Below are 22,082 nucleotides of genomic sequence, written 5' to 3' on the forward strand. Positions count from 1 at the left end.
TACCAGTTGCCCCTCCCCCCCCAACTCGCAAACACGCACCTCATCTTCTAAGAAGGAGGCATATTTGAAGTGGATCTCGGGGAGCCTCTGCTTCAGGGAAAGCCTGGCCAGCTCAAAGGCAAAGTCAAACATGCTGCAGGAGGAGAAGCAAAGGAAGAGGGACAGTGGTTGGGGAGACCCTTCCGTCCAGCCACATGGGGGAGGTCTGTGTGATGTGGTGGAAGGGGAGACCCATCTCTCCCACCCAGTGGATGATGAGGATGATGCGGGGTCCTGCACAGACCCTCCGCCACCTCCCTCACCCCCATGACGTACCTGTTGTCAGCTGCGTGGTCAATGGCCATCTCCAGGAGCCCAAATTTGCTGAGCAGCTTCACAGAGGCCTCCCCGCCAAGGCTCTTTGCCCACAGAAAGGCCACGTGTTTGTGTGAATTGGCTCCTCCATGAGCCTTGGCCACCTGTCCCAAAAAGAAAAGAACAGAGGGAGATTTATTTATTTATTTACATCACTTTTACCCCGCCTTACTCCCCAAGGGGATTCAAGGAGGCTTACAATAAATATCTACACAAACACAAGATAGTCTATGCACAAAGAAAATATGCCCAAATAGCATATAGTATTATTACAGTTCCCCGTACAAAGCTCAATTTGGCAGTACCAGACAAAATGAAAAGGAGCAACAGCTCTAACACAAAAGTTATCCAAGTCTGATATTTGGTTCCAATGTATATAGGCTTCAGGGATAAATAGTCAATGAAAATATCTTCCAAACAAAGTAAACAGACGGTTGGTCGTGTTGCTGTATCCTGGAATGAAGTAAATAATGATGGAGCACCGCTCTCTAGAAAGTCTTCGCAAGTTGCTCCTTTTCATTTTGTCTGGTACTGCCAAACTGAGCTTTGTACGGGGAACTTTAATAATACCATATGCTATTTGGACATATGTTCTTTGTACATAGACCATCTTCTGTTTGCGTAGATACTTTACAAGTATTCTGGGATTTTGTATAGCAGGTTTATAATAAATAGGCAAAAATTCAACGCCTAAAAACAATGTACAAAACAACCATTCATATAAGACAACGTACAAAACGACAATTCATATAAAAACAGATACCATACAAAATAAAATCACATTATATAAAATTTTAAGCATGTCAAAATTAGAATCTATTCATCCAGAATCCTCAATAAGTCTTCGTACAGGTCATGTAAATTGGGGGGGGGGGGGGGGATCCAGAGAGTTATTCCCATGACCCAGCCCAGCAAAGGCCCTAACGTTGTCTCAAGGGGCAGGTATTTATTCAATGTATTTATATACCGCTTTTCTCACCCCGAGGGGCGGGGACAGGGACTCGAAGCTGTTTACAACATAATAATGGCAAAATTCATTGCCTGACATACATATAAAACCAAATCATAAAATCTAAACAAGAAGCACATAACTATACATTAAAATCGATAAAATGATTAAACGTAAGATAAAGCACTTATTTAGACAGAAGGACATAGAATCAAAACCACCTAATATAAACATTAAAATCACATGATCCTAAATCGTAGACTGGGGCCATTCCAATTGTCAATTACATATACAGTAGAGTCTCACTTATCCAACACAAACTGGCAGGCAGAACGTTGGATAAGTGAAAATGCTGGATAATAAGGAGGGATTAAGGAAAAGACTATTAAACGTCAAATTACATTATGATTTTACAAATAAGCACCAAAAAAATCATGTTTTACAACAAATCGACAGAAAAAGTAGTCCAAAACATGGTAACGTTATGTTGTAATTACTGTATTTATGAATTTAGCACCAAAGCATTGCATTACAGTAGAGTCTCACTTATCCAACACTCACTTATCCAACATTCTGGATTATCCAATGCATTTTTGTAATCAATGTTTTCAATGCATTGTGATATTTTGGTGCTAAATTTGTAAATACAGTAATTACTACATAGCATTAATGTGTAATGAACTACTTTTTCTGTCAAATTTGTTGTATAACATGATGTTTTGGTGATTAATTTGTAAAATCATGATGTTGTAAAATTTTGATGTTTAATAGGCTTTTTCTTAATCTCTCCTTATTATCCAACATATTTGCTTATCCAATGTTCTGCCGGCCCGTTTATGTTGGATAAGTGAGACTCTACGGTATATTGAAAACATTGACTACAAAAACATTGGCTACTAACAAATTGACTACAAAAAAGATAGAACTGCAAAAAATGAACTTACAGTAGCAAGATTGTCAGAAATCAAATCCATAAAAAGTTCAATCCTTGCTGTTTAGAGAAACAGCTGTGGATCGGGGCAGGAGTCAAACTGCGCTGGATAATCCAGAACGTTGGATAAGCGAATGTTGGATAAGTGAGACTCTACTGTATTCCGTATTTATTTCTTGTCCTGCATTACTTTACTGGCCAAAGGCTTAGTGCTCCCCCTCAAGAGCCCCGGGGCAGAAGGGGAGCAGGTGGGGTGGGTGGTGTCTCCAAGACGAAGGCTGTGCAGCGGCAACAACAAGACCTCATCTGCCTTTGACCCCGGGGCTCCCCAAGGGTGGCCCTGTCCCATTTGGGGCTGACACCCAGCAGCCCCCCAGTGCAGCTCTCACCCGGTAGGCCTCGTCCCACATGTTGCTGACGCGGTACATGTTGACGGCCGCCTTCCAGTCCTTGGCCTCCAGGTAGTGATACTCGGCCTCCTGCAGGCGCCCCTCGGCCTCCAGCTCCTGCACCAACAGACAACCGGTCAGCAAAGGGAAGGCCTGCCCTCCATGCTGTGCCCCCCCCCCCCCCCCCCCGCATATGCCCCCTTGTCCACACTGCCATGTGTAATGAAGTATGATTTTTTTAGTTTACAGATGTCATGTTTAATTGCGTTTTAAAAGGGTCAATATTTCAGTTACTCTGCACTCATGAGTTGGTTGCCATGGAGAGGTGGGTGGAGCCAACTGCTGTTTTGGAGGAGAAGTGCAGGTTTGAAAAAGAAGCAGTTAGTCTGTGCCCTGATGAGGTACAGGGAAGACTGATCCTCAGTTGAAGGGATCAGGGAGACTCAAATGCTTATTTTTGAGTCAATTTAAAATAAGTTTGGTGACTTATTTTAAGGTAGTCGATCTCCTTTTTTTTATTAATGAAAGTGAAAAACAAAAAATAGAGTAACATGTATCCATATACAACCGCAGAAGAAAAAGGAAGAAAGAAAAAAAAAAAAGAAAAGAAAGAAAACACAGACAGGTATAGCAATTTGCACTGTAATGTCGCTAAACTAATGGATGATCACAGATTTGCTATACCATTGTTGTACCTTAACTTATCCTTGTCCCCCTTGCCCCTCACCCGTGAACCCGACCCCCTAGACCTCCGATACCCCTCAGTAAGTATCACGTAACTAACCGTCAACTACCCCTGTATCTTCTTTCGCTAAATCCCCTTTATGGCTGTCGTCAAATCTACCTTTGTCTTCTTTTCCAAATACCCAAGTGCCAGCCTCCATTTATTTGCAAACTCCTCATTATTTCCTCCTCTGTTGCTATTTGTCAGCTTGGCCATTTGGATATAACCCCCCAGTTTGTCTCTCCAGTCTTTAATACTTAGCTCTTCTTCCCCCTTCCATGTTTTTGCAATTATCAGTCTTGCCGCAACAAAACAATATTGGCAAATTTCTTCATCTCCTGCGCTAATACGCCTTCTAAATAAACCTAATAAGCATAAGGTAGTCTATCTCCTGATGAGGAATAGATAATCTGTGATTGTAATTCATAGGGTGACTGCAGTTTAGAGCAGTAAAGAAGTGACATTTTAAGAAGTTTGAAACACCTCATTCTAGCCTTGCAACTGTTAACCAAAGTGCCTCTAAAGAGAAAGTTACTGTAACCATTAAGCTTTGTGCCAGAATAAACGCGTTATTGTTGTTTTAAACATCTCAGCTTCTGTCATATATATTACCATCAAAAACAAACAAGAAGAAGAAAGAAAAACAAAATTTAAAAGGTCTCCTCTTTAAGTAGCTAGTGGCTATATCTTCCCATAGTGGTGGCAAGCGTGGATATTCCCCTTTACATCTGGTGGCTGCATTATAAACATCTTTACATTGGTGGCAGTGGTTATAATAATAAAATTAAGTAAACATCCATCATCTCTTCTCCGCACCATGGTCCTACCTTTCCCAGGTGGAGGTGTGTGTCGCTCAGGAGGTCCTTGTGGTACTTGCCCAGGAGGCGCAGCATCTCCTCGTACTTCTTACATTTCTTGTACATGGTGATCGCCAAGTCTGGCTCGTCCACTGTGATGTAGAGCCTGCCGTTGAGATGGGGACGGGCCACATAATCATAAGTAATACAGTAGAGTCTCACTTATCCAACACTCACTTATCCAACGTTCTGGATTATCCAATGCATTTTTGTAGTCAATATTTTCAATACATCGTGATAATTTGGTGCTAAATTCATAAATACAGTAATTACTACGTAGCATTACTGCGTCTTGAACTACTTTTTCTGTCAAATTTGTTGTATAACATGATGTTTTGGTGATTAATTTGTAAAATCATAACCTAATTTGATGTTTAATAGGCTTCTCCTTAATCTCTCCTTATTATCAACATATTCGCTTATCCAACATTCTGCTGGCCCGTTTATGTTGGATAAGTGAGACTCTACTGTAATAACTTTATGTTTATACCCCACCACCATCTCCCCGAAAGGACTCGGGGCGGCTTACCTATGGGGCAGAAGTCCAACTTGCATAAAAGCAACAATCCATTAAAACAAAACCACCAGCAAAATAAAATAAGAACATCATAAAATAAAACAATCTGTATAAAACAGTTAACATGAAAGGAAAACAGCAGCACTGAGGCTCCATCAGACCATGTTCAACAAAAGGTTTCCCCTGACGTTAAGTCCAGTTGTGTCCGACTCTGGGGGTTGGTGCTCATTCTCCATTTCTAAGCCGAAGAGCCGGCGTTGTCCATAGACATCTCCAAGGTCATGTGGTCGGCATGACTGCATGGAGCGCCGTTACCTTCCCACCAATGACGATTATAAAATAGCTGTGACCAGACCATAAAGGGTTGGGCATAGGATGGTGCAAAACAACGTACAATAGTGCCAGGGAAATGGATGAGCTTGAGGGGCATGTTGTTCAGGAGCTACTGAACGGCATGCACCTCCACCTGGGAAAAGTAGGGCAATGGAGGTGTGGTGGGCAAGGGGTCACGTAGCGGGATGCGTATGGGGGGGACGCAGCGTGGACGCGGGTGTTCCCTTTGGTGACCAGCTGATGATGATGATGATAATAATAATAATCATAATAATACTTTATTTTTATACCCCACCTCCATCTCCGCTAGGGGACAAAGGGCGGCTTACATGGGGCCAAGCCCAGATAAAACAAACAAAGCAAAATAAAACAACATCAGAAAATGCAAAAAACAAAAACTAAAATGAACATTTTAAAATATAAAAATAATAAACATCATAAAAACATGGATTTGGCACCCAAGTAAAAAGGATAAAAACAAACTGGGTAAAGTGCAGCGAGTGAGTATGGTAAATAAGATAGTTAAAAGATGCTACCATCAATAGGTGGCCCTGGTCCCAAGGAGGGGCCCTGCAGCAGCCCCTGGCCCACAACAAGCCCCCTGCCCACCCCTCACCCTGATGCCCAGGTCCGCACTGACCTCTCGGCCTCCTTGTACTTGCCCTGGTGCTCCATCTCCTGGGCCCGCGTGATGTACAAGATGGAGATGTCCTCTGGCCGCATGCACTTGGAGGCCAGCTAAAGAAGAGGGAGGGGCTGGGGTCCAGGGCGAAGGAGGGAGGAGTCTCCCCCCCCCCCCCAAGAGAGGCCCAGAGGGCACCACCTGCCTCCCCACAGACCCAGAAGGACCCTCACACCCAAGAGGGCCTCACCTTGTGCGCCTGCTCCCAGAGCCCGGCCTGAGTGTACATGTCTATGGCCTCCTTGGTGTGGTCCCCTTTGACGTAGAGCTCCTCCGCCACCTGCAGAGGGAACCAAGGCCCTCCGTTGAAAGGGGTGATTTGGGAGTACCCCAATCACATGAAACCCCGGGTTTGCCAAGCCACTATGAGCACCACTCGGAGACCAAAAGAGTTGAGGACAAAACACCTTTATTAGGTAGCTACCGACAGACAATAGCAACACGGCAGTGAAGCTGGCAAAAATTGTCTGCCCCGAACGAATCTGCCCGGGGTCTTTTATACCCTTCTTGTTTATCACATTTCTAGTTCCTCATTCTGGACTGGGTTTACTGGAAAAACCACCAGCACGGTTTGTGGTGGGCAGGCACATCCTGACCTGTAAACAACTCCAGGATGTAGCCCACCACAAACGGTAGAACATTTCAACAGGTTAGGCAAAAGTACATGTATTTCATACATTTCTCAGAATCGGCCAACCACAAGCTTGACCACAACTGATTCTTGCTAAACATACAGGACACATGCTATCTTGTCACAAGACAGCAAGTTGCAATTTTTATCTTTATTTCTAGAAGAGAGACTGATCTCTGGTTTCAAGCAGACAGGCATTCTAAAATGGAGTCACTCTGGTTCAGTGACCCCTTCACCGTGACATGAGGGCCTTTTCTGCTGTGGCCCCCCGTTTGTGAAACTCACTGCCCATCGAAATCAGGCAAGCCCCCACTCTTTTAGCCTTCAGGAAAGATTTAAAAACCTGGCTTTTCCGATGTGCTTTCGGAGAGTAACTATTACACACTTCTTTTGTTACTCCCCCCAACATCTATCCTCTAGATTGTTTTTCTATCTTATGTCCCTGTTCTTCGTGGTTGTATTCTTATCCTTTTCTCACCCCAAGTTTTAACTAAGTGTCTCATGCGGCCCGCCCTGTTTTTATATATATATATATATATATATATATATATATATATATATGTGTGTGTGTGTGTGTGTGTGTGTGTGTGTGTGTGTGTATATATATATATATATATATATATATATATATATATATTGATTTTGTGTTGCACTGTACATGATTATTTATTGTATTGTTTAATTGTATTATGATATGTTGTTTTTATATTTTGCTATATTGTACTGTTCTGGGCATGGCCCCAAGTAAGCCGCCTCGAGTCCCCGTTGGGGAGATAGTGGCGGGGTATAAATAAAGTTTTATTATTATTATTATTATTATTATTATTATTATTATTATTATTATTATTATAAAGGAGCAAGAGGAGGATGGGTCCCGTGAGGGGCAGCAGAGGCCTTACCTGGTACTCCTGCAGGGCCGCGTAGTGCTGGGCGATCTTCAGGTAGTACTTGGCGGCCACCTTGGAGTCCAGGGTGTCCAGGATGTACACAGCCTTCTTCCACTGCCGGGCCCCGATGGCAGCCTCAATGGCCTTGACGGCGCACCTGGAGGAGGCAACGCTCCTGAAGGCAAGGCCTCAAAAGGACGGGAGGGGAGAGGAGGGGGCCGGAGGGGCTGGCTTACCGGGCCTCGATGTAGTGGTTGATGGCCGCGTCCAGCTGCTTCTGCTGCACCAAGTGGTCACCCCAGGCCTCCTCCAGCTTGACCACCTCCGCTGGGAAGGCTGAGCGCGCCAGCTCCACCGCTGCAGGGCCCAGAGAGATAGTGGTCAAGGGCCAGGTGGCACCAAGGAAAGAGGGTTGTTGTATGTATTCTGGGCTGTATGGCCATGTTTAAGAAGAATTATCTCCTGACGTTTCACCCACATCTATGGCAGGCATCCTCAGAGGTTGTGAGGCATGGAAAGAGCTTGCCACCCGTTTTGGAAGACGGAGGGCAAAGCAGAGGAAGAAGCTCCGTATAATGAAGTATGAATTTTTGGTTTACAGATGTTATGTTTAATTGTGTGTTTGTGTTTTAAAAGGGTAAGTATTGCAGTTATTGCATCTCAGCACTCAGAGGCTGGTTGCCATGGAGAAGTAGGCGGAGCCAACTGCCGTTTTGTTGAAAAAGTGCAGTTTAAAAAAAGGGAGTCAGTCTGTGCTCTGATGAGGCACAGGGAAAATTGATCCTAGGTTGAGGGGATCAAGGAGACTCAATTGTTCATTTTTGAGTCAGTTTAAAACAAGTTTGGTGTGATGACCCATGGGCCTTGTAGTCCTGCTCAGGACATTGTAATTCCTGATGAAGATGAAAACTTGGGTTTTTTACCTTCCCAGTCTGAACTGGATTCCTCTCAGCCAGATCTTTCCCAGGCAGATCTGGGAACCTTGCACCTGCAAGAAAGTTGTCTCCCAGAAGTATGTCAAACAAGCCCAGAGCCTATTTCTCCCGTATTCTTGCGCCGGGAGTTTTGTAAACAACAGAGAAGTTTGGATTCAGCTTCGCGCAGGAGTGCGAGGATTGCAGCTAAGAATGTGGCCAATTAAGACTGCTTCTCGTGAGAATCTTTGGGGAGTCTCACATCTGGTCTCAGAGTTAGCTTTCGGTTCTGATTCCCAGAGAACTGCTTCGGCGGGAAGCTAGACTCTATTTAGGTGTTTTACCCGCGTAGTAACTTCGCGGAGTCAATTCGTCAGCCTACGGAGCGAGTTGTGTCTGGACAGCGCGCTCCGGTTCAAGCCTCGCTCCTGCTCAAGCCTTGCCTTGCTATCCAGCCTTCGCCTTGCTTCCCAGCCTTTGTTTATCTACGGACTTTGCCTTGTTTCCCAGGATTAATCCTTGCCTTGTTCCACGGATTTATCAAGTTATTCCACGGACCTTGTTCTTGTTCTTAGTTACCTTGTTCCACGTTCAAGCCTTGTTTCAAGTATCAAGTTATTTCCTAGCCTCGCTCAAGTTTCATGGACTAAAGGACCTTGTCATCTCCCCTCACTTTGCTTGGCAAAGTGAGTGTTTCGGTTATTGGATTACAACTTTGGACCTTAATATTTCTTATTGGACATTGCTTTTTTGGACTAATTCTGACCTTTCCTGAAAGGTCTAATTCTGGACTATTTTCTACACTAGTTTTTATTAACTTTATATAATCCTACAATAAAGATATTAGATAGATTCTGGCCTCTGTGTATGGTTATTGGTGCTCTGCAGCCTGGGTCGTGACAGTTTGACTCCGCGACCCTAAGCACCAATTAACCTCGGCCAGAATGTCTACCGGAGTCGTACCTGGGCCGAGCGGCCAGCCGATTACCTACACCATCGACAAGGAAGAGGTGGACCGAATCCGTGATAAGCTCAATGCACAGGATGGAGAAATAAGGGGTTTGAAGGAACGCGGAGTTCGTCTTCCGGCCATGGCGTTGCCAACCAAGTTTACTGGAGAAGCTTCTAAGGTTCATGTCTTCCGTCGCCAATGTCAAGCTTATCTGGAGGCCCGTGCTGCCGAGTTTCCCCAAGAAGACATCAAGGTGGCATGGGTTTACAGTCTTCTAGACGGGCCAGCGGCCAGCTGGGCGACGGCACTGTTCGACCAAGCCTCTCCACACCTAAGATCAGCGCAACACTTCTTGGACCACCTCAAGGAGACTTGGGGAATCGAGGACAATTTGGAGGCAGCCGGTCACAAACTCCGTCGCCTTTTCCAAGGAGACAGACCTATGTCTCAGTATATAGCCGAGTTCCGAGTGCTGGCCCACAACACCGGCTGGAACGATGTAGCCCTCAGGGGACAATTCCGGGAGGGTCTCAACATTGAAATGCTGGAAGAAATCTCCAAGGTGGATCCTCCCCAGACCCTCGAGGCACTCATTGATCAATGTTTACGGGCTGAAGTCATGATTGCCAACAGGAAACAGTGGGTTCGAGGCCAGGGCAGTAGAGCCGGGGCAAAACCCCCCGCTCCCGCCAGCGTTCAGCCACGTCCGGTGTGGAGACCCCCACCGCCAACCCCATACCCCAGAGGAGGCGAGGAGGTGCCGATGCAGTTGGGCAATGTGCGTCCCAGACTAGATGCCGCCGAGAAGGCCCGTCGTCAACGCTTAAACCTCTGCTGGTACTGCGGGAACGGGGGCCACTTCGCCAGAGAGTGCCCAGCCAAAGGGAAGCCTGCCGCCCGTCTTGCGGCGGCGTCCTCCACGGAGACGAAGGCGTCTGAGCCGACTGGCACACAGCCGGCGGGGGAAGCCAACGACCGGGTGTAGAGGGGCTCGCCAACCCGGTCAAAAAATCCATCCAAGAGCCGCCAACCGGGGTCCTGTTCCTTCTCGTGGTCACATTATGGTCAGCAAAAAGGGGACCCGTCATGATCCACGCCATGATAGACTCTGGAGCTACCAACAATTTCATCGATAGAGAGTATGCCGACTCTCTGGGATTACAATATCATGATTTCAAGAATGCCCGTGTGGTGCAAGCCATAGACGGCCGTCCCCTCAAGACGGGCCCCGTAAGTCAGTGGTCGGAACCCACCAGGATGTGGATAAGGGAACATATGGAAGAGATTTCCTTCTTTGTTACCGAGGTTCCCCATTTCCCTGTGATTTTGGGAATTCCATGGCTGACTCTCCACGACCCTAACATCTCCTGGTCCAACAGAGAACTGCAGTTTGCTTCACCGTACTGCCAAAACCATTGCCTCGTAGCCAAGGTATGCCATGCCACAGACACCGAGCCCATCATCACCTTGCCAAAGAAGTACTCCGAGTATTGGGATGTATTCAATGAGAAAGAAGCCGAAAAATTACCCCCACATAGACCTTATGACTGTGCCATTGACTTGGTGGAGGGGGCCCCGATCCCGCGAGGGCATCTCTACTCCCTGACTGAGCCAGAGCAAGAAGCTCTCAGGGAATTCCTAGAGACAAACCTTCGCAAGGGGTTCATCAGACCCTCTCAATCCCCAGCCGCCTCCCCAGTGATGTTTGTGAAGAAGAAGTCAGGGGAACTACGCTTGGTGGTGGACTACAGAGCATTGAACAATATCACCAAGCGGAACAGCTATCCCCTGCCTTTAATCTCGGATCTACTGGATCGGCTTCGAGGAGCCAAGGTTTACACCAAGCTGGATCTTCGGGGGGCTTACAACTTAGTTCGCATCAGGGAAGGGGACGAGTGGAAGACCGCCTTCCAGACCAAATTCGGATTATTTGAGTCCCGAGTTATGAATTTCGGTTTATGCGGAGCCCCTGCAACGTTCCAGCATTTTGTCAATGACATTTTTCAGGACTATCTAGACAGGTTCTTGATAATCTACCTGGACGATTTTTTGGTGTTTTCCAGATCACAATCAGAACATGAGAACCACGTCAAAATGGTGTTACAACGATTGCGGGATCATGGACTTTATGCCAAGCTGGAAAAATGCGCTTTTGATCTACAAGAGGTAGATTTCCTTGGTTACCGCATCTCGCCTCTAGGGCTTTCCATGGACCCAGCCAAAGTTTCAGCAGTATTGGAATGGCGGGCGCCAACTAACAAGAAAGAGGTGCAGCGTTTCTTGGGGTTCGCGAACTACTACCGCAAGTTCATTCCAGATTTTGCCCGCTGGTCCGACCCCATCACTAGCTGCATCCGTGGAAAGCAGCCTTTCCGCTGGACTGATCAAGCAGAGAAAGGGTTCCAGCAACTAAAGAAACTATTCACCTCCCAGCCAATTCTACAGCACCCAAATCCTGGAACCCCTTTTGTGGTGCAAGCGGACGCCTCTGATGTGGCAATTGGGGCTGTACTCTTACAACCGGTGGGAGATCACCTCCACCCCTGTGCCTTTTATTCTCGTCAACTAACCACACCAGAGAGGAATTACACCATTTGGGAAAAAGAACTACTGGCCATAAAGGCAGCCTTTGAAACTTGGAGACATTGGCTAGAAGGGGCCAAATTTCCCATTGAAGTCCACACTGATCATCGTAATCTAGAACATCTAAGAACTGCCCGCAAACTAAATCAGAGGCAGCAACGTTGGGCTTTATTCTTTGAACGTTTCAACTTCCAGATCCATTATGTGACCCCAGCCCAAACCAAGCAAGCAGACGCCCTGTCACGTAAACCGGAATACGCTGCAGGACGCAAGGAGACCTTTGAATCCCAACTGCTACAACCTGAGAACTTTGCCACGCTCACGGTGGGGAACACCAAATCCATTCCCATTGGTTCAACTTCCCCTACTCCAGGACCCATCTGTGCTCAAGAAATCAGGGCTAGTCAGCAAGCAGATGCCTGGGCGCAGGACCAACTTCGCCAAGGTCTGCATTTCCCCTTTTCGCTTAAAGATGGGCTGCTCTGCTATAGAAATCATGTCTATATCCCACCCGGACCGGGCAGAGAAAAAGCGCTTCGTCTGTGTCATGACTGCAAACCAGCAGGACACTTCGGACTATTTAAAACTATGCATTTGATCCTAAGGGATTTTTGGTGGCCCAAGATCCGCAAGGATGTGGAAAAATATGTCAACACCTGCCCAGTATGCCAGCGCTCCAAGATACGAAGGGAGAAGCCCTCAGGGCTTTTACACCCCCTTCCTACCCCATCTCGCCCATGGGAAATAATTTCCGCGGATTTCATCACTGACCTACCACCTTCCTGTGGATTCACCACGATCTTAGTGGTGGTGGACCTATTCACCAAGTTAGCCCATTTCATTCCCTGCGAAGGCCTCCCCACGGCCAAGGAAACTGCGGATCTATTTCTTCAACATGTCTTCAGACTACATGGATTGCCCAAGAGTTTAGTCACAGACCGTGGATCTCAATTCACCTCTCGTTTTTGGAAGGCACTACAAAAACTATTGGGCATAGACTCTCGCTTATCTTCAGCTCATCATCCCCAAACAGATGGGCAAACGGAGCGCACCAATGCCACTTTGGAGCAGTATCTTCGCTGTTATGTAAACTATCAACAGGACAATTGGGCTTCTCTGTTACCACTGTCTGAGTTTGCCTACAACAATGGAGTTCAAGCTTCTACAAAAGAAACGCCGTTCTTTGCAAACTACGGCTTCCATCCACGTTTCTTTCCCCCTGTCATTGAAACTTCAGAGGTTCCCGCAGCAGAGGATTGGCTGCAGGAACTCACAGCGGTGCAACAACTTTTGCTCCAGCAACTGGACCAAGCCAAGGAGGACTATAAACGCCACGCTGACAAACATCGCCAGCCGGGCCCTGAAATCAAGGTAGGAGATCGGGTTTTCCTGTCCACTCGCTTTCTGCCCTCCCACCGCCCTTGCCGGAAGTTAGATGCCCGTTTCATTGGTCCCTATCCAGTGGTGGCGCAATTAAACCCCGTGACTTTCAAACTCCAACTTCCGCGTTCAATGCGCATTCACCCAGTGTTTCACCGTTCCCTGCTCCTTCCGGCGGATGGTGTGCGACCTGATACAGACCAACCGGCCCCCCCTCCTGTTTTGATGAATGGGGAGGAGGAGTTCGAGGTTGAGGACATTTTGGATTCTCGCTTTCACCGCCGCCGCCTACAATATCTCATTGACTGGGTGGGTTTTGGCCCTGAGGAACGCTCTTGGGAAGACGCCTCCACAGTCCATGCTCCTGATCTAACCCGTCGCTTTCATCAGACCTATCCCGCCAAGCCACGACCTCGCGCCTCGGGGAGAGGGCCCCAGTTTGGGAGGGGCCTTGAGGAGGGGGATAGTGTGATGACCCATGGGCCTTGTAGTCCTGCTCAGGACATTGTAATTCCTGATGAAGATGAAAACTTGGGTTTTTTACCTTCCCAGTCTGAACTGGATTCCTCTCAGCCAGATCTTTCCCAGGCAGATCTGGGAACCTTGCACCTGCAAGAAAGTTGTCTCCCAGAAGTATGTCAAACAAGCCCAGAGCCTATTTCTCCCGTATTCTTGCGCCGGGAGTTTTGTAAACAACAGAGAAGTTTGGATTCAGCTTCGCGCAGGAGTGCGAGGATTGCAGCTAAGAATGTGGCCAATTAAGACTGCTTCTCGTGAGAATCTTTGGGGAGTCTCACATCTGGTCTCAGAGTTAGCTTTCGGTTCTGATTCCCAGAGAACTGCTTCGGCGGGAAGCTAGACTCTATTTAGGTGTTTTACCCGCGTAGTAACTTCGCGGAGTCAATTCGTCAGCCTACGGAGCGAGTTGTGTCTGGACAGCGCGCTCCGGTTCAAGCCTCGCTCCTGCTCAAGCCTTGCCTTGCTATCCAGCCTTCGCCTTGCTTCCCAGCCTTTGTTTATCTACGGACTTTGCCTTGTTTCCCAGGATTAATCCTTGCCTTGTTCCACGGATTTATCAAGTTATTCCACGGACCTTGTTCTTGTTCTTAGTTACCTTGTTCCACGTTCAAGCCTTGTTTCAAGTATCAAGTTATTTCCTAGCCTCGCTCAAGTTTCATGGACTAAAGGACCTTGTCATCTCCCCTCACTTTGCTTGGCAAAGTGAGTGTTTCGGTTATTGGATTACAACTTTGGACCTTAATATTTCTTATTGGACATTGCTTTTTTGGACTAATTCTGACCTTTCCTGAAAGGTCTAATTCTGGACTATTTTCTACACTAGTTTTTATTAACTTTATATAATCCTACAATAAAGATATTAGATAGATTCTGGCCTCTGTGTATGGTTATTGGTGCTCTGCAGCCTGGGTCGTGACATTTGGTGACTTATTTAATGTAGTCTGTGTCCTGGTAAGGAACAGAGAATCTGTGATCGTATATCACAGGGTGACTGCAGTTTAAAAGTAGCAGAGGAAGAAGTTCTAACTACTTTAAGTAAAAGAAATGACACTTTAGGGAGTTTGTCTTACCTCATTCTAGTTAATAAAAGTTCCTCTAAGTGAGAAACAATATTGTAACCACTAAGCTCTGTGCCTGAATAAACTTGTTATTGTTCCTCCAACATCTAAGCCTCTGTCGCATATATTATAAACCAAGTTACGTTACCATCTAAAGTGAATAAGAAGAAAGAATTAAAAAAAAAAAAGATCTCCCCTCTGAGTTTTTGGTGGTTGCATCTTCGCAAATTGGTGGCAGCGTTATAAATTCGTTACACTCCGTTTCCCCTCCTAGGTGTCCCTCAGGCTTCCACTGACTACTTTATGTCCACCCAACGCAAATGGTTGACCATCAAGGGTATCAGGTCTAGAGCCATCCTCCCCGACACCCACTTACCTTTCAGGAAGGAGCAGCCCTTGCGGTAGCACTCCAGTGCTCTCTGCGGGTTCCGGATTTTCTCAAAGAGCTCTCCCGCCTAAGAAAGAAAAGGAGGAGGTGGTCATCACAGCACTCTACTGCAAGGGACTGGACAAACAGAGAGGCCCTTGCATCCCATGTGCCATGGATAAATAGGAGGTATGATTTGCATGGAATTGAATGAAAGGAATATGAATGGGCCTAATTGAGCTGAAAACACAATTACTGTATATACTCGAGCCTAGTTTTTCAGCCCTTTTTTTAAGACTGAAAAAGCCCCCCTCAGCTTATAGTCGGGTGAGGGTCCTGGTTGGCTTATATTTGGGTCAGCTTATACTCGAGAATGTATGATACATTTATTATTTTTGTCTATTATTATTGGTATTATTACATTTATCATTTTTCTCTATTATTGTTGCTACTACAGTAGAGTCTCACTTATCCAACACTCACTTATCCAATGTTCTGGATTATCCAACGCATTTTTGTAGTCAATGTTTTCAAAACATCGTGATATTTTGGTGCCAAATTCGTAAATACAGTAATTACTACATAGCATTACTGCGTATTGAACTACTTTTTCTGTCAAATTTGTTGTATAACATGATGTTTTGGTGCTTCATTTGTAAAATCATAACCTAATTTGATGTGTAATAGGCTTTTCCTTAATCCCTCCTTATTATCCAACATATTCGCTTATTATTATTATTAAACTTATATACCGCTACTCCCGGTTTGGCTTGGAGCGGTTTACAAAAATAGATTAAAACAATACACTTGGCTTTAAAATAGCAATAAAAACAATAAAAGCAACAATAAAAGCAACAATAAGAACAGACATAGCCCCGAGTTTTTCACCCATTGAAAGCTTGTCGGAAGAGCAAGGTTTTGCAGGCTTTCCGAAAGGCAAGTAGGTCTCGGGTGGTTCGAGTTTCAACTGGCAAGGCATTCCATAAATGAGGGGCTACAATCGAGAAGGCTCTCTGCCTAGTGGAAGACAAATGATAAGTCCGTATGTTAGGGACTTCAAGAAAATTTTGGTCTTCGGACCGAAGTAATCTCTGGGGTTGGTAGGGTGATAAGCGGGCCCTCAGGTACGCTGGCCCCAGACCAGGGGTCCCCAAACTTTTTAAACGGGGGGCCAGTTAACAGTCCCTCAGACCGTTGGAGGGCCGGACTATAGTTTTTTTAAAAAAAACTATGAACAAATGCCTATGCACATGGCACATATTTTATTTTGAGGTTAAAAAAAGAAACAAATACAGCCTCAATGTTAATAATAATAATAAAGAGGGTTGGAAGAGACCCTTGGGCCATTTAGTCCAACCCCCTTCTGCCTTTGTGCACCAAAAGCACAGCAAAGCACCCCTGACAGATGGCCACCCAGACTCAATGTTACTAATAATAATAAAATAATGGAGAGGGTTGGAAGAGACCCTTGGGCCATTTAGTCCAACCTCCTTCTGCCTTTGGGCACCAAAAGCACAGCAAAGCACCCCTGACAGATGGCCACCCAGACTCAATGTTACTAATAATAATAAAATAATGGAGAGGGTTGGAAGAGACCCTTGGGCCATTTAGTCCAACCCTCTTCTGCCTTTGTGCACCAAAAGTACAGCAAAGCACACCTGACAGATGGCCACCCATCCTCAATGTTAATAATAATAATAATAATAATAATAATAATAATAATAATAATAATAATAATAATAATAATACTGGAGAGGCCCCACTAAGGCCTCCAGCCCAGGGAGAAATCCAAAATAGCAATATACTCCAGATTTCTCCCAGGACTGGAAGCCTGAGTGGGGAAAGAAACTCTCCCTCACTCAGGTCTCCAGTCCTGGGAGAAATCCGGAGTATATTGCTAATCAAGAATAGCAATATACTCCAGATTTCTCCCAGGACTGGAAGTCTGAGTGGGGAAAGAAACTCTCCCTCACTCAGGCCTCCAGCCCAGGGAAAAATCCGGAGTATATTGCTAATCAAGAATAGCAATGTACTCCAGATTTCTTCCTGGACTGGAAGCCTGAGTGGGGAAAGAAACTCTCCCTCACTCAGGCCTCCAGCCCAGGGAGAAATCCGGAGTATATTGCTAATCAAGAATAGCAATGTACTCCAGATTTCTCCCAGGACTGGAAGTCTGAGTGGGGAAAGAATCTCTCCCTCACTCAGGCCTCCAGCCCAGGGAAAAATCCGGAGTATATTGCTAATCAGAAATAGCAATATACTCCAGATTTCTCCCAGAACTGGAAGTCTGAGTGGGGAAAGAAACTCTCCCTCACTCAGGCCTCCAGCCCAGGGAAAAATCCGGAGTATATTGCTAATCAAGAATAGCAATATACTCCAGATTTCTCCCAGGACTGGAAGTCTGAGTGGGGAAAGAAACTCTCCCTCACTCAGGCCTCCAGCCCAGGGAGAAATCCGGAGTATATTGCTAATCAAGAATAGCAATATACTCCAGATTTCTCCCAGGACTGGAAGTCTGAGTGGGGAAAGAAACTCTCCCTCACTCAGGCCTCCAGCCCAGGGAGAAATCCGGAGTATATTGCTAATCAGAAATAGCAATATACTCCAGATTTCTCCCAGGACTGGAAGTCTGAGTGGGGAAAGAAACTCTCCCTCACTCAGGCCTCCAGCCCAGGGAGAAATCCGGAGTATATTGCTAATCAGAAATAGCAATATACTCCAGATTTCTCCCAGGACTGGAAATCTGAGTGGGGAAAGAAACTCTCCCTCACTCAGGCCTCCAACCCAGGGAGAAATCCGGAGTATATTGCTAATCAGAAATAGCAATATACTCCAGATTTCTCCCTGGACTGGAAGCCTGAGTGGGGAAAGAAACTCTCCCTCACTCAGGCCTCCAGCCCAGGGAGAAATCCGGAGTATATTGCTAATCAGAAATAGCAATATACTCCAGATTTCTCCCAGGACTGGAAGTCTGAGTGGGGAAAGAAACTCTCCCTCACTCAGGCCTCCAGCCCAGGGAGAAATCCGGAGTATATTGCTAATCAGAAATAGCAATATACTCCAGATTTCTCCCAGGACTGGAAGTCTGAGTGGGGAAAGAATCTCTCCCTCACTCAGGCCTCCAGCCCAGGGAAAAATCCGGAGTATATTGCTAATCAGAAATAGCAATATACTCCAGATTTCTCCCTGGACTGGAAGCCTGAGTGGGGAAAGAAACTCTCCCTCACTCAGGCCTCCAACCCAGGGAGAAATCCGGAGTATATTGCTAATCAGAAATAGCAATATACTCCAGATTTCTCCCAGGACTGGAAGTCTGAGTGGGAAAAGAAACTCTCCCTCACTCAGGCCTCCAGCCCAGGGAGAAATCCGGAGTATATTGCTAATCAAGAATAGCAATATACTCCAGATTTCTCCCAGGACTGGAAGTCTGAGTGGGGAAAGAAACTCTCCCTCACTCAGGCCTCCAGCCCAGGGAGAAATCCGGAGTATATTGCTAATCAGAAATAGCAATATACTCCAGATTTCTCCCAGGACTGGAAGTCTGAGTGGGGAAAGAAACTCTCCCTCACTCAGGCCTCCAACCCAGGGAGAAATCCGGAGTATATTGCTAATCAGAAATAGCAATATACTCCAGATTTCTCCCAGAACTGGAAGTCTGAGTGGGGAAAGAAACTCTCCCTCACTCAGGCCTCCAGCCCAGGGAGAAATCCGGAGTATATTGCTAATCAAGAATAGCAATATACTCCAGATTTCTCCCAGGACTGGAAGTCTGAGTGGGGAAAGAAACTCTCCCTCACTCAGGCCTCCAGCCCAGGGAGAAATCCGGAGTATATTGCTAATCAGAAATAGCAATATACTCCAGATTTCTCCCAGGACTGGAAGTCTGAGTGGGGAAAGAATCTCTCCCTCACTCAGGCCTCCAGCCCAGGGAAAAATCCGGAGTATATTGCTAATCAGAAATAGCAATATACTCCAGATTTCTCCCTGGACTGGAAGCCTGAGTGGGGAAAGAAACTCTCCCTCACTCAGGCCTCCAACCCAGGGAGAAATCCGGAGTATATTGCTAATCAGAAATAGCAATATACTCCAGATTTCTCCCAGGACTGGAAGTCTGAGTGGGGAAAGAAACTCTCCCTCACTCAGGCCTCCAGCCCAGGGAGAAATCCGGAGTATATTGCTAATCAAGAATAGCAATATACTCCAGATTTCTCCCAGGACTGGAAGTCTGAGTGGGGAAAGAAACTCTCCCTCACTCAGGCCTCCAGCCCAGGGAGAAATCCGGAGTATATTGCTAATCAGAAATAGCAATATACTCCAGATTTCTCCCAGGACTGGAAGTCTGAGTGGGGAAAGAAACTCTCCCTCACTCAGGCCTCCAGCCCAGGGAGAAATCCGGAGTATATTGCTAATCAGAAATAGCAATATACTCCAGATTTCTCCCAGGACTGGAAGCCTGAGTGGGGAAAGAAACTCTCCCTCACTCAGGCCTCCAACCCAGGGAGAAATCCGGAGTATATTGCTAATCAGAAATAGCAATATACTCCAGATTTCTCCCAGGACTGGAAGTCTGAGTGGGGAAAGAAACTCTCCCTCACTCAGGCCTCCAGCCCAGGGAGAAATCCGGAGTATATTGCTAATCAAGAATAGCAATATACTCCAGATTTCTCCCAGGACTGGAAGTCTGAGTGGGGAAAGAAACTCTCCCTCACTCAGGCCTCCAGCCCAGGGAGAAATCCGGAGTATATTGCTAATCAGAAATAGCAATATACTCCAGATTTCTCCCAGGACTGGAAGTCTGAGTGGGGAAAGAAACTCTCCCTCACTCAGGCCTCCAGCCCAGGGAGAAATCCGGAGTATATTGCTAATCAGAAATAGCAATATACTCCAGATTTCTCCCTGGACTGGAAGCCTGAGTGGGGAAAGAAACTCTCCCTCACTCAGGCCTCCAACCCAGGGAGAAATCCGGAGTATATTGCTAATCAGAAATAGCAATATACTCCAGATTTCTCCCAGGACTGGAAGTCTGAGTGGGAAAAGAAACTCTCCCTCACTCAGGCCTCCAGCCCAGGGAGAAATCCGGAGTATATTGCTAATCAAGAATAGCAATATACTCCAGATTTCTCCCAGGACTGGAAGTCTGAGTGGGGAAAGAAACTCTCCCTCACTCAGGCCTCCAGCCCAGGGAGAAATCCGGAGTATATTGCTAATCAAGAATAGCAATATACTCCAGATTTCTCCCAGGACTGGAAGTCTGCGTGGGGAAAGAAACTCTCCCTCACTCAGGCCTCCAGCCCAGGGAGAAATCCGGAGTATATTGCTAATCAGAAATAGCAATATACTCCAGATTTCTCCCAGGACTGGAAGTCTGAGTGGGGAAAGAAACTCTCCCTCACTCAGGCCTCCAGCCCAGGGAGAAATCCGGAGTATATTGCTAATCAGAAATAGCAATATACTCCAGATTTCTCCCTGGACTGGAAGCCTGAGTGGGGAAAGAAACTCTCCCTCACTCAGGCCTCCAACCCAGGGAGAAATCCGGAGTATATTGCTAATCAGAAATAGCAATATACTCCAGATTTCTCCCAGGACTGGAAGTCTGAGTGGGAAAAGAAACTCTCCCTCACTCAGGCCTCCAGCCCAGGGAGAAATCCGGAGTATATTGCTAATCAAGAATAGCAATATACTCCAGATTTCTCCCAGGACTGGAAGTCTGAGTGGGGAAAGAAACTCTCCCTCACTCAGGCCTCCAGCCCAGGGAGAAATCCGGAGTATATTGCTAATCAAGAATAGCAATATACTCCAGATTTCTCCCAGGACTGGAAGTCTGCGTGGGGAAAGAAACTCTCCCTCACTCAGGTCTCTAGCCCAGGGAGAAATCCGGAGTATATTGCTGATCAACGTATTGCTAAACCTGGAGGAAACACACCTTAGTAATTAATAATTAATTAAATAATAATTAAAATACCTTTTGATCAGCAGTAAAAGGCAAGGCTCCTCCACAGCTTATGCAGGGAGAGTGGGGAGCCAGGTGAGGCTCAAAGGCTCATAGAGCAGAAAAGTGGCCGGGAAGGCGGAAAGGCAAGTCTCCAAGGCTTGTGCAGGGAGCGGGAAAGCTGCCGCGGGCCGGATAAATGGCTCCGGCGGGCCGGATCTGGCCCGCGGGCCTTAGTTTGGGGACCCCTGCCCCAGACCATGTAAGGCCTTGAAAGTTAGTACTAGTATCTTGAAAGTAATCCGGTACTCAATCGGTAGCCAGTGCAGCTGTTGAAGAATTGGGGTGATACACCACCTTGCCGGCACCCCGGCGAGAAGACGAGCCGCTGCGTTTTGCACCAGCTTCAGTTTCCGGATCACTGACAGAGGAAGGCCAATGTAGAGGGTGTTACAGTAGTCGAGCCTCGAGATGACCGTCGCCTGGATCACCGTCGCCAGGTCGTTCCTAGATAGGTAGGGAGCCAGTCGCCTAGCCTGACGTAGATGGAAAAACGCAGATCTGCTCACAGCAGAGACCTGGGCCTCCATTGTGAGCAGAGGGTCCAATAAGACACCAAGACTTTTTACAGAGGATGACGGACGTAGTGTCTCACCATCCAGGGCAGGCAGCCGGATCTCCCTCCCACCCGGACGGCCCAGCCAAAGGATCCCCGTCTTCGCCGGATTCACCCTCAACCTGCTGGCACACAACCATCCAGTCACGGCCTCAAGGCACTGATGGAAATAAAGCTATTCAGTAGTAGTTGTAGTAATAATAATAATATATTGTGTAAATAATGTTATAAATTAATGTTAAAGGTTTTCCCCTGACATTAAATCCAGTTGTGAGCAACTCTGGGGGTTGGTGCTCATCTCCATTTCTAAGCCAACGTTGTCCGTAGACACCTCCAAGGTCATGTGGCTGGCATGACTGCATGGAGCGTCGTTACCTTCCCGCCGGAGCGGTACCTATTGATCTACTCACATTGGCATGTTTTTGAACTGCTAGGTTGGCTGGAGCTAACGGCGGGCGCTCAAGCCACTCCCGGGATTTGAACCTGGGACCTTTCGGTCTGCAAGTTCAG

At 46.6% G+C, this 22,082-nt stretch overlaps 1 protein-coding gene across 3 annotated transcripts in view; it reads right to left on the reverse strand.

Moving 5' to 3' along the window:
- Positions 1 to 22,082, reverse strand: part of ift172 (intraflagellar transport 172) — a 76,094-nt gene that overhangs the window by 19,445 nt on the left and 34,567 nt on the right. For all 3 annotated transcript variants that reach the window (XM_062966693.1, XM_062966691.1, XM_062966692.1), the window contains 9 exons: positions 15,037 to 15,115; positions 7,491 to 7,611; positions 7,267 to 7,411; positions 5,927 to 6,016; positions 5,695 to 5,792; positions 4,175 to 4,310; positions 2,624 to 2,740; positions 316 to 458; positions 40 to 133 (listed from right to left, as the gene is read on the reverse strand). In XM_062966693.1, the coding sequence (XP_062822763.1) occupies positions 40 to 133; positions 316 to 458; positions 2,624 to 2,740; positions 4,175 to 4,310; positions 5,695 to 5,792; positions 5,927 to 6,016; positions 7,267 to 7,411; positions 7,491 to 7,611; positions 15,037 to 15,115 (1,023 nt within the window). The remainder of the gene's footprint in view (positions 1 to 39; positions 134 to 315; positions 459 to 2,623; positions 2,741 to 4,174; positions 4,311 to 5,694; positions 5,793 to 5,926; positions 6,017 to 7,266; positions 7,412 to 7,490; positions 7,612 to 15,036; positions 15,116 to 22,082) is intronic.

This window comes from Anolis carolinensis, unplaced genomic scaffold, assembly GCF_035594765.1.
Source record: "Anolis carolinensis isolate JA03-04 unplaced genomic scaffold, rAnoCar3.1.pri scaffold_27, whole genome shotgun sequence".
Classification (NCBI taxonomy): Eukaryota; Metazoa; Chordata; class Lepidosauria; order Squamata; family Dactyloidae; genus Anolis; species Anolis carolinensis.